The sequence below is a fragment of the Patiria miniata genome, unplaced genomic scaffold (assembly GCF_015706575.1).
Source record: "Patiria miniata isolate m_02_andy unplaced genomic scaffold, ASM1570657v1 HiC_scaffold_9, whole genome shotgun sequence".
Taxonomy (NCBI): domain Eukaryota; kingdom Metazoa; phylum Echinodermata; class Asteroidea; order Valvatida; family Asterinidae; genus Patiria; species Patiria miniata.
The window spans coordinates 5,495,742-5,509,534 of NW_024037076.1; the positions used below are offsets into that span (position 1 = coordinate 5,495,742).

Here is a 13,793-nt window from a genome sequence, read left to right on the forward strand (position 1 = left end):
GCAAATGGAGAACATTTGCTCAAAACCTTTTTCATCCACAAAGTAAACTTTGTTGATTGATTTCCAAAACAGACACATTTGGTGTGGCACTACTTCCATAAAATTCAACACCAATGCTAACTTTTTAAAAACCATTTAATCAATTTTCTAAGCTGGAAAAAAACTTTTTTTTGAATTGGCAATTGGTACTGAAACACCAACAGGTCATTTCCTTAAAATTGTTACCTTCACTTTATAAGAATTTTTCACAGATCACATGAAATGTTACACATTGTACATAATGTGTGGGTAGTATTGGGGTATCACTTGTAGACCTTTACTTCCCTACTATTGTTCTCCTTTGTTTCTGTTGAAATCTCAAACTCCATAGTATTTTACTTATTATTATTATTATTATTAATTAATTCTGGTATTGAAACCAAGGATTCCTCAAAAGCGCCCCTATCCGCTCCGTTCACAAGTACCCCCTCACCGTCAAAGAAAGTACAGTTAGGGGTGACTGACGGACGCCATCTTGCCTGACTGCAATTTTGCCACGCTGCGCAGCGGTACCACTGCGTTCACATAGTACAAATCCCCTGGTGTACGTGCGGCACACACAAGGAACGGTGTGCGTCAACCAGCTAAATGTCCCGCCCATGGGACGTCGTTGCTGGGTAAAATGGCACCCTCTTTCGTTGGCACACCGAGCCCATAGGTACTGTCACTTGCAAGCCAGACGAAACCTGTAGAGAATACATAATGGGAAGAAATTACAGTTTTAGAGGCTGGAGAAAAAAACTTAAGAAGAATATTCTAGGGGAAACCCACGAAATCTGGTAGGGACTGAAAACTTAACCCTCTTATGCAAACATACATTCTGTGCCAAGTTGTCCTTGCAGTCAAAATAAAAAAAAGTGACTGTTTTCAATAGTTACATGTAAGTGCTCCCAGCCAATATAAGGCAGGATTGACTGGCTGTGACCGATTAAGTAACCTGATACAGCAATGCTTTGACTCCGGGTGAGTGATAAAACAGCCGTGACCACAACTTGCCTGCTTTGTCTGTTGACCCAGTTTGACTAGTCACAGTGCTTGCTTGACGTATGATCTGCCTGCTGGGGAATAGCCTTTGTTAAAAGTATGTGCATCAGTACAGATTTGTGATTGTTTTTCTCACTTGCCATTGTAATTGTAGGCGCAAGTGTTCCCGCTGGTCCAGTGGAGAACGTTCCCAGGGGCTTCAACAGGGAGTTCCCCTCCCTCCAGGCTGGAGCGCCCCAACGGAGCCGCAACGCAAAGAACCACCAAAAGAAGTACAGTATGGGCCCGGACCAAGCCTTCGTCCACAGAGTAAGTTTATGACATCATCCATTAGCCTATGGTGGACACTTTAGACACACAAGTAGAGGACGCTTTTCGGTTTTCAATTAATTCTTTTCTATTTACCCAAATGTACCCAAACAAATAGCGCCCTCGTTTTGTGTCCCACCATATTTTTTAAAAAGGCTGTCGGGCTGTTGGTATAGAGTATATTTACTTGGTCAGAAGCATTGTTGCAATGCTTTGTGAGCCATGCATCAGTTTACATGTACATTGTACACTCTCTGTAATATATAAATTGAAAACAATGCATCCCATAACATACTGTATTTTCAAAACAATGTCTATAGTAAAGTCGCTTGTAAGCCGTTAATGAACCAATGTAGTGTGAGGATGTTTCAACTGTACAAGACGGCCGTATGTCACATATTTGATAAGCTTAGCTATTTTCAGAAGGCTTTAATTGTGTTCTTCCAATAGTTTTTTCTGGTCATAATCTGATAGTCCTGTATTAATCTTCTAACCCTTGCTGTACCACACCCTCCAATTCCGTGCAATATTTGCCAAAAGTGACTTTTCTGCAATGCTGTCCTACAGTACTACAAGATATGTTCATAGCTCACTGGCAATAAACAGCCCAAAGTAGACAAGTCTGTAGTGAGTTCCCTGGCCCTCCTAATCCCTCCAGATTAGTACCATTGCTAACCGTCACATAAGCCCTCTGATGTCATTCTGGTGCACTCCAGAAATCACTTGGCTGATGAGTCAAAGCATTGTCTAGTACACTTCAGCTGGAGTGCATTGATATGTCCAACTGACATGAGCTAAATTACACTAACCCTAATCCCCATCGAGTGTTCTTTAGGTACCCTGCTAAATGCAACAATATCCATCTCGGCTCAAATGAGAACCATTCTAAATGCAACGTATTGCAACAGTGGATTCTGTTGCATTGTGCAGTGAACCCAGTGCATACCAGCCTTGGCACCAAGTAGTTAACCCTGCTAAATGCAACAAACTGCAACAGTGGATACTCTTGTATCACCTTGGCACTATGACCAGTTACCCTGATAAATGCATCAAACTGCAACAGTGGATACTCTTGTATAGCCTTGGCACTATGAGCAGTTACCCTGCTAAATGCGATGAGATGGTTGAGTTGCCTGCTAAATGCAACGGCATGCAACAACTTTTTATCTTTGTTGCTTTCTGTTGCATTTAGCAGGGTTAGGGCTAAAGGAGCAATGGTTAATGTATATGGAACTCGAGTGCGTTAACCCTAACCCACCTCACTCCTCCAAAATCCTCCTGGCGGTTTTGGAGGATTCTAGAGGATTGAGGATGAATGGTGATTGAATCAAATGAGGATTCTGGAGGATTGAGGATGAATGGTGATTGAAGCACATGAGGATTTTGGAGGATTGAGGATGAATGGTGAATGAAGCACAAGAGGATTTTGGAGGATTGAGGATGAATGCATTTTGAGGCACGACTGTCTGATGATTTTGAAGGATTTGGCGTTGGTTATCCTTCATTTAAACACGAGTGCAAAGTTTTGGGATGAGGAGGATTTTGGAGGATTGAGGATGAATGCATTTTGAGGCAGGACTGTCTCACAATTTTGAAAAATTTAGGCGGAGTTGAAAATGTTTGGAGGATTTTGGAGGATTGAGGATGGTTGTAAGCAACAAGGGCCTAGGGGGTTAGGGTTAAGCTTAAGAGAATTTTTTTTTTTTGTATTTTTGGTTAAACAAAATATGATTGAGCTGCCAGATGATGTAGCGATTGGATGAGTTGATGATTACACTTTATCCACTACCCATTACTGATGGCATTTTCGGCAAGATATTGTCCCTTGAATTCAATAAGTATAACATTCTTATACTTTAAACTCTAAATTGGTAAGTGAGATTGTTCATTTTGTTTTTGTACAGATGTAGCAAGCTGGCGAGAAGGCGGCAGCTCCCTCAACAAAGCCACTGGCAGTGGGACGGGGGCGGGGGCGGGGCCCAGCTCAGGGGCTGGGCCCGGCGGGGAGGGGGAAGGTGGTAACCAGATGAAGGACAAAGCACCCATGATGCACCCCATGGCGGCTGGCCACCTACCCCCTAATATGAACGGGGGTCAGGGTGGCCCCCCTCCCCCGGGCCCCATGCCCCCGCAGTTCAGGGGAATGATGCCACCCTTTGTAAGTGGAATATTTGTCTTGTGTTTTCGATGCTTAATTCATAACGCTAATATAAGCTAATATGTTACAAATTGCTGTAGGCTTGGACTTGCAGCACGCGTTGATTATGCAAACGAAGTGTGTAACAAATTTAAGGTTTTCAGGGTCCATCGCAAGTTTGTCCCAAGTCTGATCAAAAGTAAACCACAAGTCCAAGCACTAGTTTAGTCACATGCAACAGGGGATAAACAACATCTCGGGAATGTTTTTGGCACAGTTCTTTTGAATAGCTTGTGACTTGACTTGAGACGGGAAAACTTGTGATCATCTTTTGATGGACTTGTGATCATCTTGTGATGGACATGTGAGGACTTGTGATCATCTTGTGGGGACTTGTGATCATCTTGTGATGGACTTGTGGGGACTTGTGATCATCTTGTGATGGACTTGTGGGGACTTGTGATCATCTTGTGATGGACTTGTGGGGACTTGTGATCATCTTGTGATGGACTTGTGGGGACTTGTGATCATCTTGTGATGGACTTGTGGGGACTTGTGATCATCTTGTGATGGACTTGTGGGGACTTGTGATCATCTTGTGATGGACTTGTGGGGACTTATGATAGACTCAACTTCAGCACTGTGTCTAGAACAAAACCAAAGACTTTTCTTGAATGGATTGTGCACTTAACCAAGCCACTATTACTTGATGTAGAGCATGATGTTCCATTCTGAAGTATTAAGAATTAGCCATTAGCTTTCGCAAAAAACATCAAGAAAAATGTTTGCTTGTGCTCTGTTTAATACAGAAAAAAAAGTCGCTAGTTTTGTTTTTGTATTTTTGGTTGAAGAAATACAGGGTGAGTAAAAAAAAAAAAAAAACAAATGTTGGGACCATTGTTTTTGTGAAGTTCTGCATGTAGCGCTTCCAAAATCTAGGATATGAAAGCCCAATTCATAAGCTTTCTTTTAGTACAAGAATCATTCAATTCACTCATGTACTTTTCAAGTTACGGAATTTTAAACACAACCACCGTTTATAGTTCTTCCACGGATCAACAGAAGGTAAACTTGTGTTCTTTCAGCAAAACGAAAACAAAATTACATAGGGATGTTTGTGAATTCTTTCGTTTTGCTGAAAGAACGCACACTTTTTTTGTGATACGTGGACAGAACTTTAAAACGGTGGTTGGTGATTTGAATGATTCTTGTACTAAAAGAAGGCTTATGAATTGGGCTTTCATATCCTAGACTTTGGAAGTGCTACATGCAGAACTTCAGTAAAACAGAAGTCCCGACATTTGGGTTTCGCTTTTTTTGACTCGCCCTGTATGAATGAGCTGCCAGATGATGTAGCGATTGGATGAGTTGATGATTACACTTTATCCACTACCCATTACTGATGGCATGCTCAGCCAAACACTGTCCCTTGAATTCAAAAAGTACCTATGGCTAAAAAGAAAAAGAAAAATATATCATTGATGGATAAATAGCTCATGGTACAAATGGTACTTTGCTATTAAACTCAATTTAGGTTTGGCCCTTCACCAACATGATTTCATAAACACTGTAGGCGCAATGCTGTCCAAGTGCTTGGTGGAGAAGTAAGAATTTGCACTAGTAAACGGGAAGTCATAGATTTGAGCCTCGCTTGAGTATTGCTCGTATAGCAGTGAGTACACAGAACGTATGAAATAAGATAGACCTTATGTGTAGAGGCGATCTAACGGCGATTTTTGTTATTTTAATTCTGTAACAATGAATGCACAAAAGGTTCACTCATGCATACCCCAGCTAACAAAGGCATTGCCCTCTAAGGTGGCTGCTACGCATAAGGTCTATTTGTGAAGGGCAAAAGCCTACAAAATTGTGACTAGCATGTACAAAATTGTGACTAGCATGTACAAAATTGTGACTAGCATGTTCAAAATTGTGACTATGTACAAAATTGTGACTAGCATTTACAAAATTGTGACTAGCATGTACAAAATTGTGACTAGCATGTACAAAATTGTAACTAGCATGTACAAAATTGTGACTAGCATGTTACAAAATATGCTGGTTTGCAATTGCATGTTGACCTCTAGAAAATATCGTTCTTTTGATTCCTCTTTCAAAAAATTATAAAATCCTGTTTGTAAAGTTTCGGGGAATACCCACATAAACACTTACTTTCCTGATCCTTTAATGTTCGCCAGAAGTAAGACGTTTAAATGAAGCACTTTGAGTAAAATATCCTTCGTTTGTTACACCTGTGTCTCCCAACTGTACAGATGTATGGAAGAGGAGGCTTCCCACCCGGCGGTCCCCCAGGCCCTGGGGGTCCCCACCCCGGGGGTCCAGGTGGCCCTGGTGGTCCACGTGGACATTACCCAATGGGCTTCCCCCCAGGAATGCAAGGACCACCCAGGCAGGGCTACCCTCAGCAGGATCAAAGGTGGGTGGTAGTAAATGGTTTCTGTATCTGTTCGTCCAGGTACAAACACCATCTTCTGGTTGTTGCATACGTTGGTCAGGTCGTGTGCAAGTCAGGAATTAGGTTATGGGATGGGCTTTTGCAGTGAGAATTCTTATGTTGATGGAATTAATATCCTACTTTTAAATGTATTGACATCCGGTACACTTCTTGTGTCAAGATCAAGGAGGTTCCATTCTGGGATTGTCTTTGGCTAAAGAGAAAGACGGTAACGATCCTTTTTAGAAGTGATGGGGATTTATTTGAAAGCCCCTGTTTGTCTGGTTTGATGACAATTTGAGGAGTTTGCAGGCTAAAGATAACACTGGATATTTGTTTTATAACACTGGACATTTGCAGGTTTCCACCTGAACTGGGAAAAAAAAAACCAAGTTCAATTGAACTGCTAAAAGATTGACACCCCTGTCTCAAAATTTGGAATTTGATCATCAGAAAAAAATCATCAAGCAAGTTTAAAAAAAAATTAAAATATCCAGATGATGTGTTCTGATTTAACCAGTAACCAATGACTGGTTTTGCATTTTACTTCAGAATCATTTCATGAATAAAGTTTTAAATTTTCATGAAGTAATAACTGATATCTTAAGCAGCTGATAATATTTGTTGCACTTGTCACAAAATCACTCGAAATATGTGCATGAGCCTCGATAGATTGTTACCTGTTAAAAGCTAAATATGCATCATTTCTTCCCTCAGAAGTTTTCTTACAATTTCAGAGGCTTAAGTGAATTGTTAGTTTACCCATAAACGAGCATTTGCAGTGTTATTTTGCAAAGTGTAGGCTAGTAGTCAGGTGATTAAACATGCTGACTGGTGATTGGAGGGTCCGGGGGAAGCCACTTTACCCCAATTTGCCCATTTCACCCAGAAACACTTATTATGGTGTCGTCATCAGCTAAAGACCTAGTCTTTGTAATAGATCCTGGCCCTGGCAAAGCCAACCATGGTCTATGGATTCTGCGATTCTGCGTAAACAGATTCTGCGATTAATTACGCAACTAGACTACGTATGACCTTGAGAAACTGACCAATCAGCAGGCGCCTTCGATACGCGTGTAAATGCAAGCTCCCCGGGTGGATAAACGTCACGCCCACGATGAGTAGTATTTGTGTACAGGTGGTTGTATTTCAAAACCGCGGCATCGAAATTGACCAATTACAATCTTAGTCCTGATTTTGGAATGAAATGATGTCATGCATGCTTAGATATATCAGACGTTCTACCGGAGATGGGCTGCGTGGAGAACGGGTGATACTCGGACTACTACAGACCCTACTGTGGATCCCATCCAGGAGAACAGAAATATTAGCAGTCATTTCATGGTGGAGTGTCGGGTTGGGAAAGCTTTTGAAGTGGATGAGGACGGACAATTCTGGGTCTTTTTGCGGGACATGAAGGCCCAGCTTACTGCTCTCTGACTCAGTGTGTCACTGGCTGGCTGACTGACTGAGTCACTGAGTATATCTCAGACCTTCGGCTCCAGCTGGACTTGGCAAGCTTAGTCTTGTGTTTAACTTACACATCTACGTCCATTTTCAGACAAATGAAACCAGGCGGACCAGGCAGAGGCCCCAACAATCCCGACCCCAGGGCCGGAGGGCGCTTCCAGAAGACGACCATCGTCAGTGCAGAGACCCTGCAGCAGCTGGACCACCTAGACCAACCCACGAAGACCATGGATGGCTGGGCAACGGCCCATGGAGAGGTGGACTACTCCGCCAAGCTGGTGTTCAGCGACGAGGAAGAAGGCCACAAAGGAGAAAAGAAAAAAAGGTTTGGCATCCAAATATTGACATGCCCACATTGGCGACTGAAAATTCAACATAATTTGAATATGAATGATTGGGGGAAGCAGTTAACCTCAACCCTCCGCATTCCTCAAAAATCAACCAGGTGCTTTTGGAGGATTTTGGAGGATTTTGGAGGATGGAAGCTGTATGCCTGTTAATTATTAGCTCCCTTTGATCTTGAAGGTGTCTGTACCATTTGTTTATGATTAGCCATGTATAAATAGTCCTAAATTATACTAGATATCATCCGCACTGCTTCCAGATATCCACACTGCTACAACGTCTTACAAGTGATTTAGAGGGTTTTGTAGGATTGAGGCAGTGGTAACCCCTCCGCCAAACAAATTTAAGAATTGGCAGATGATTTTGGAGGATTTGGGCAGTATCCAATTTGAACATGCAGTCAGATGGATTATTTTGCTAGCGGGTTAGGGTTAACGGATTGGTCACTGTAGCGCCCAAAACCATCCTGCCTATTACTCCCTGTGGCACCTGAAACTGCCGAAGTACTCTGGTTTTTGGAATTCTTCAGTGCATATACACAATGTTATACAATTTAGTGCAGTTGCTACAGGTTTGATAAGGAAGATAGAAAGGCAATTGGATTGCGTAGTGCTGATACAGATGCATTTTAAGAAAGTGTTCATAGCCCTAACAGTCCTGAATCCTCCAATTTTAATACGATTTTGCACACCCCCTAGGGAGGTAGGGTTAATGCTCAGCCAAAGAACAAGTTCAGAATTGGTTCTCAGAAAACCATCGCCGTACCTATTTTGAAGATCTCTGTTAAATTTGATATACAAAGGCATAATTATATTTCCTGCTGATTTATTTTATAGGAATAAAGATGATGGCAGTCAGCAACAGAGACCCCGTGATGCAAGAAATGACTCTGCGGAAGACAGGAGGCGGCTGGACGCAAACCGAGTAAGTCAGAGCTCTGCAATTTTTATTAATTGTGACAATGCGGCCTTGGGGAATGTCATGAATGTGTAGATCTATCCGGGGTGACTTTCTTTCTCATTTGTATTCTCCTTACCAGTTTTTTGGGGGCCTTGTGTCCTCCAGGGAATGTCAGGTTTCTTATACCCATGTATACATGCCGTAAAACCGCCTTATTACTACACTGTCTTTGTTGGAGCCCTAGTACGGAGGGCACCGCAGTTCCAGCGCTTCAGTCACTAGAAGTAGTCAAAGTTCAATCGTGATTTTCAGTCCCCCTTCAACATAATTTGTGGGTAATAACTTGAAACAGTCAAGGTTTGTATTTAGTGGTAGGATGCAGTGGTTCACTCAGGTAAAGAGCACTGTAGAACATCTTGCATAGCTTTGAATTTCAAGGTTTTTTTTTTTACCTTTCCAGTTGTATATTCAATTAAGTTTGGTTTCAGCCTCAATCCTCCAAAAATCATCCGTTATTTCTTGAATTTGTTCAGTGGAAGGGTGACCATTGCCTCAATCCTGCAAAATCCTCTAACAATCACTGTTAATGTGTTGAGGCAGTGCCGATGACATTCAGATGTGGTGCGGATGATATCGAGCATAATGCAGGGCTCAATTATGCATAACTGAACATAAGCAGTGCTAGGCGCAGCCTACGAACTCGACACAATGCATCCTCCAAAATGAACGAACACTTTTTTGCCATTCAGCATCAATCCTCCAAAATCTTTCAAAACGTTCCATGATTTTGGAGGAGGGTTAGGGTTAAGGCCCAGGATGAAGCCTAAGACTTTCAATGTTGTGATTAGAAAGATGTTCATTTGCTTATCGGAGGTTCAGCTTGGACTTCCTAGGATTTTGTGGCTGCTCACCCATGTAGTCTCACTGAATGCTTTATTCGACTGCACCCTTCCCATGCTCTGTATCTGAGTTTTTTACTCATTTCTCACATGTTGCCCTATTACAGGATGATTATAGAGAGAGACCAAGGGATAGACCAGGCATGTCTGGTACCCCGCCCCACAACCAGATGCAGCAACAGCCCCCAGGGGGAAGGATGGGTCCCCAGGGCCAGGGACCAGGTGGACAGATGCACCCTGGTATGGTACCACAGGTATGTGAAGTTCTTTTAAACAAAGCCCATTGTTAGAACCCTTAGCACAACATTGGGGCTTGCTTTAAACACTTGGATACTCTGTTGAGTGTAATTTGGATGCGTATTTTTCTTTACACCATAGCGAGGGTACTCAATGTCCAGGCGACTTGAATAAAGACTAAAGGATTGTAGAGCGCTGCTCTACAATCCGTACAATCCTTTTATTCATGCATGTTCACACTTGTACTTATGCTCTGTACATAATTCAAAAAATTCGCTTATCAGCCGAGCAACCCCGATGGCCAATGGAAAAGCAGTAGTCTTTTCCTTCTGTGTGTCTTATGTCGGTGTGTTCCATTTCGGTTAGGTAAACTGTTTAGTGCTGTCATATGAAAAGTCAGACTTCAATCTCAACCAAACTTGGTGACAATAATCTTTCTGTTGGGGACTTAAGATGACCCTGCCAGAGGGATCACGCAAGTTTATCTTGCATTATTTTCTTTTTTCGCCCTTTCAAATCCAATATGATCCAATGTAAATATTGGTTGCAACTTGTGGTTTGGGTACACACGAGGTCTTCTATTATTTCCAGAATGTTGAGTTGATTTTCTTGTGTGATTGATTTCCAGGGCTGGAATCGTGGAGAACAGCCACCATTTGACCAGAGAGGTCCGCCCCAGCCCCCACCCCAGGGTCAATATAGCAGAATGCCCCCACAGGGCCCTCACTTTCAGCAGCCCCCGCCACATGGCCCACCTCTAGCCAGTGGTCCACCACTAGCCAGTGGTCCACCACAGGTAGGCCTCAATAAGCCAGTTGGGTACTCCAACTGCGCATGTGCACATCAAGATACGCTGATTTTTCTTTCGGGATAAAAATTTATCGCATGCATGCAAAAGCATAGCGGGTTACCAGCAAAATTGAAGAGATCATCATGTTCTGAAGTGTAACATTTTGCAAAAGAAAAATTTGGACAGCGACGTTTTTGTAGGTGTCTTGTGTGTCCATACTTTTGTGCGAACGAAAATTCCATCTCTTTTCGATTGAAAGAGAAATTGCACAGGATGCAGATTCGATTATCAAGTCCGTCATAGCCTTTTGTGCATTTATCCGCCGCGGTTATTCCGAAAAAAAATTGTTGAATCTTGCTGTACACCAGACTATTTTGGAATAGCAAACTCGCTTATTTGAGGGATTAAACCTTAGATGCTCAAATTGTCATGAAAATTTCACATCCACCTCTTATTTCCCTCGGCCCTCTTCCCATCCTGATATTTGTTTGCTTTCTGTGGGGGTTTCTCCCCGTACAGTTGCAGCTGAAATCAAATTTAAATCTTTAAGTATCGGTGTAGAGAATTTGATTATAAAAGAATTTTTATGACGTGGTTCTGAATCAAACAGAAAACAACAGCTATAAAAATGGTCTGCTCACTGACTTGTGGGGATAAATTATTCAGGAACTATACAGGGGTTGTGAAAAACGAAACCCAAATGGCAGGACCAAGTTTTGAATGAAGTTTTGCCTGTAGCACTTTCAAAATCTAGGATATGAAAGCCCAGTCATTAAGCTTTCTTTTAGTACAAGAATCATTCAAATCACTCATGTACTTTTCAAGTTGCGGAATTTTGAACACAAACACCATTTTAAAGTTCTGTCCACGGATCACAAAAAAAGTAAGTGTTCTTTCAGCAAAACGAAAAAAAGTCTCGTAGGGATGCCTGTGAATTGTATTCGTTTTGCTGAAAGAAGACTTTACCTTTTTTTTTGATCCATGGACAGAACTTTAAAATGGCAATTGTGTTCAAAATTACGTAACTTGAAAAGTACATGCATGATTTGAATGATTCTTGTACTAAAAGAAAGCTCATTGATTGGGTTTTTAGATTTTGAAAGTGCTACAGAAACTTACTCAAAAAGTGGTCCTGCCATTTGGGTTTTGGTTTTTTTTTTTTACTCACCCTGTACTGTGTTCCAACCTTTTGTGCGTGGAGAAGACTTGGGTTATTGGGTTTAGTGGACAGGTGTTGATTTTGATGTACATTTATCGAAACACTGTAAATAGTTGCCTTAACAATTGCTTTATCTCATTTCAAAACGATCAGCCTAACCCGGTCGTCCTGCAGGGTTCCAAGCCGCCCATGGACGAAGAGGAGGACCGCTGGCGCCAACAGCGCCAGAAGCAATCGGACGAGATGACCAAGAACATTGAGAGGGCTCGCCAACGCCGCCTGCTCAAGGAGCAAGAGGAGGAACAGCTGGACCAAGATCGCAAAGCGGCCGCCCAGGAGAAACTGCGCAAGCTGGAGGAACGCATGGGGGAACGACCCAGGCCGGACTCGGAGACGGAAGGGAGCGGGCCAGCTGCTGCCGGCAGTGGGGAGGACAGGGGGAGCGAGTTGGTGCTGCCCTCTAGAGACGGTGGCAAGAGACAGCGGACGGAGAGCGGTAGCAGCGATGGGTCCGGGCCCAGACAAGGCCGTGATGGGAGAGGTGGGTTTGTGATGTCCAGGAAGTTTTGTAACGCCAAAATATTGAAAAATACTTGGCTTAGTTTTAGGATCATTGTGGAAATGATCAAAAGGCATCAAGTGAATAAACTTAGCTATTAGGCCCAACCCATGTGGGCAACATGTGCCTCTCGAATGGCACACTGCATGCGTACATGGTATGGGCTCCGTGCGCCGACGAAACAGGGCGCCCTTTTACCTAGCAACGACGTCCCATGGGCGCGACATTTCGCTGGTTGATGCGCACCGTTCCTTGTGTGTGACACACGTACACCAGGGGATTTGTACTGTGTACACGCAGTGACCGCGCTTCGCAGCAAATGAATTAGAGTCAGGCAAGATGGCGTCGGTCGGTCACCCCCAACTGTACTTTCTTTTCCGGTGAGGGGATACTTGTGAACGGAGCGGATACACACGTGCAGGCATGTTGGACTTTTGCACACATATTTTGGACATTCATCACTGAGCTTAACGAATCAGCCTATTGCATAATCATTGTAATCTAATAATCATTGTAATCACTATAAACATTAACCCTTACCCCTAGGTATTTTGGCTAGAAACCCTACTAAACGCAGCAACATGCAACACTTGTCAAAAGCACAAGCCTGCCCAGTATAGCAAGATCCATCAGGTCAAATTTGTTGCGTAAGTCTTACGCATGGCGCAAGCTACGCATTTTTTTGTGAAATCGGCTGCAGAGCACGCTGTTGAAACGTCGAGTTAAAACAGTTGGTTCTACTCAGAACCACTAAACTCAAAAGAGATCAAATTCACATAGTGTTACCACAAACCTTACATACTTTGGTCATGCCCACCGGCAAACCTACAAGTCTCATTTGACCACGGGGTTGCAATTAGAAAATAGGGTAGTAGACAATCTTGCGAGAATCTCAGTTCATTTATACAAATTGTAACACCGACACTACCAATTTGTCAACAGGAACTTACCAGCGTCAGCAGCTCAGGAACCTACCACCGCGGTTCCTCAAGCAACAGCAGCAGCACCAACATCAGCAACAGCAATACCCGCCACAGCAGCAACACCCGCCACAGCAGCAACAAAAGCCATATCCGCAGCAAATGCCTCCACATCACGACCCATCCCTGAGACGTTATCCCCCTTATCCGCCACAGCAGGTATGGCCAAAGCAAAACATCTGCTGTGTTTCCATTTTGAAATACAAAAGAATGTACCAAGTTTTTGAATTTGAAGTGGCAATTTGTTTTTCTTTGAAGGGATTTGGCACTAGAAAAGCAAAATGTCTCAGAAAACTCATCCAAGTGGTCATGAACTGCAAGCCGTTACTTTTTCTTTTACAACTCGATTGACAAAATTTACTTAGTAACTTTACTAAGTAACTGTTCTTCCTTTACTCAAAGTTCAGGTTTCCCTCAATTATTTTGAACGTCCGCTTAGGGAATAGCAACAATCCCATGGGACTTCTTTATGTTCGAGCAAGCAAGTTCTGAACAACCAAAATAGTTTGAGTATTGATATAGTATTCCTT

At 42.8% G+C, this 13,793-nt stretch overlaps 1 protein-coding gene across 1 annotated transcript in view; it reads left to right on the top strand.

Annotated features, from left to right (window-relative positions):
- The window catches only part of LOC119720669 (protein PRRC2C-like), a 45,610-nt gene that overhangs the window by 14,269 nt on the left and 17,548 nt on the right, over positions 1-13,793 (top strand). The window contains 10 exon segments of the mRNA XM_038190459.1: positions 1,178-1,255; positions 1,258-1,332; positions 3,237-3,490; positions 5,743-5,906; positions 7,486-7,719; positions 8,576-8,663; positions 9,646-9,792; positions 10,404-10,571; positions 11,878-12,265; positions 13,226-13,422. Coding sequence (XP_038046387.1) covers positions 1,178-1,255; positions 1,258-1,332; positions 3,237-3,490; positions 5,743-5,906; positions 7,486-7,719; positions 8,576-8,663; positions 9,646-9,792; positions 10,404-10,571; positions 11,878-12,265; positions 13,226-13,422 — 1,793 coding nt within the window.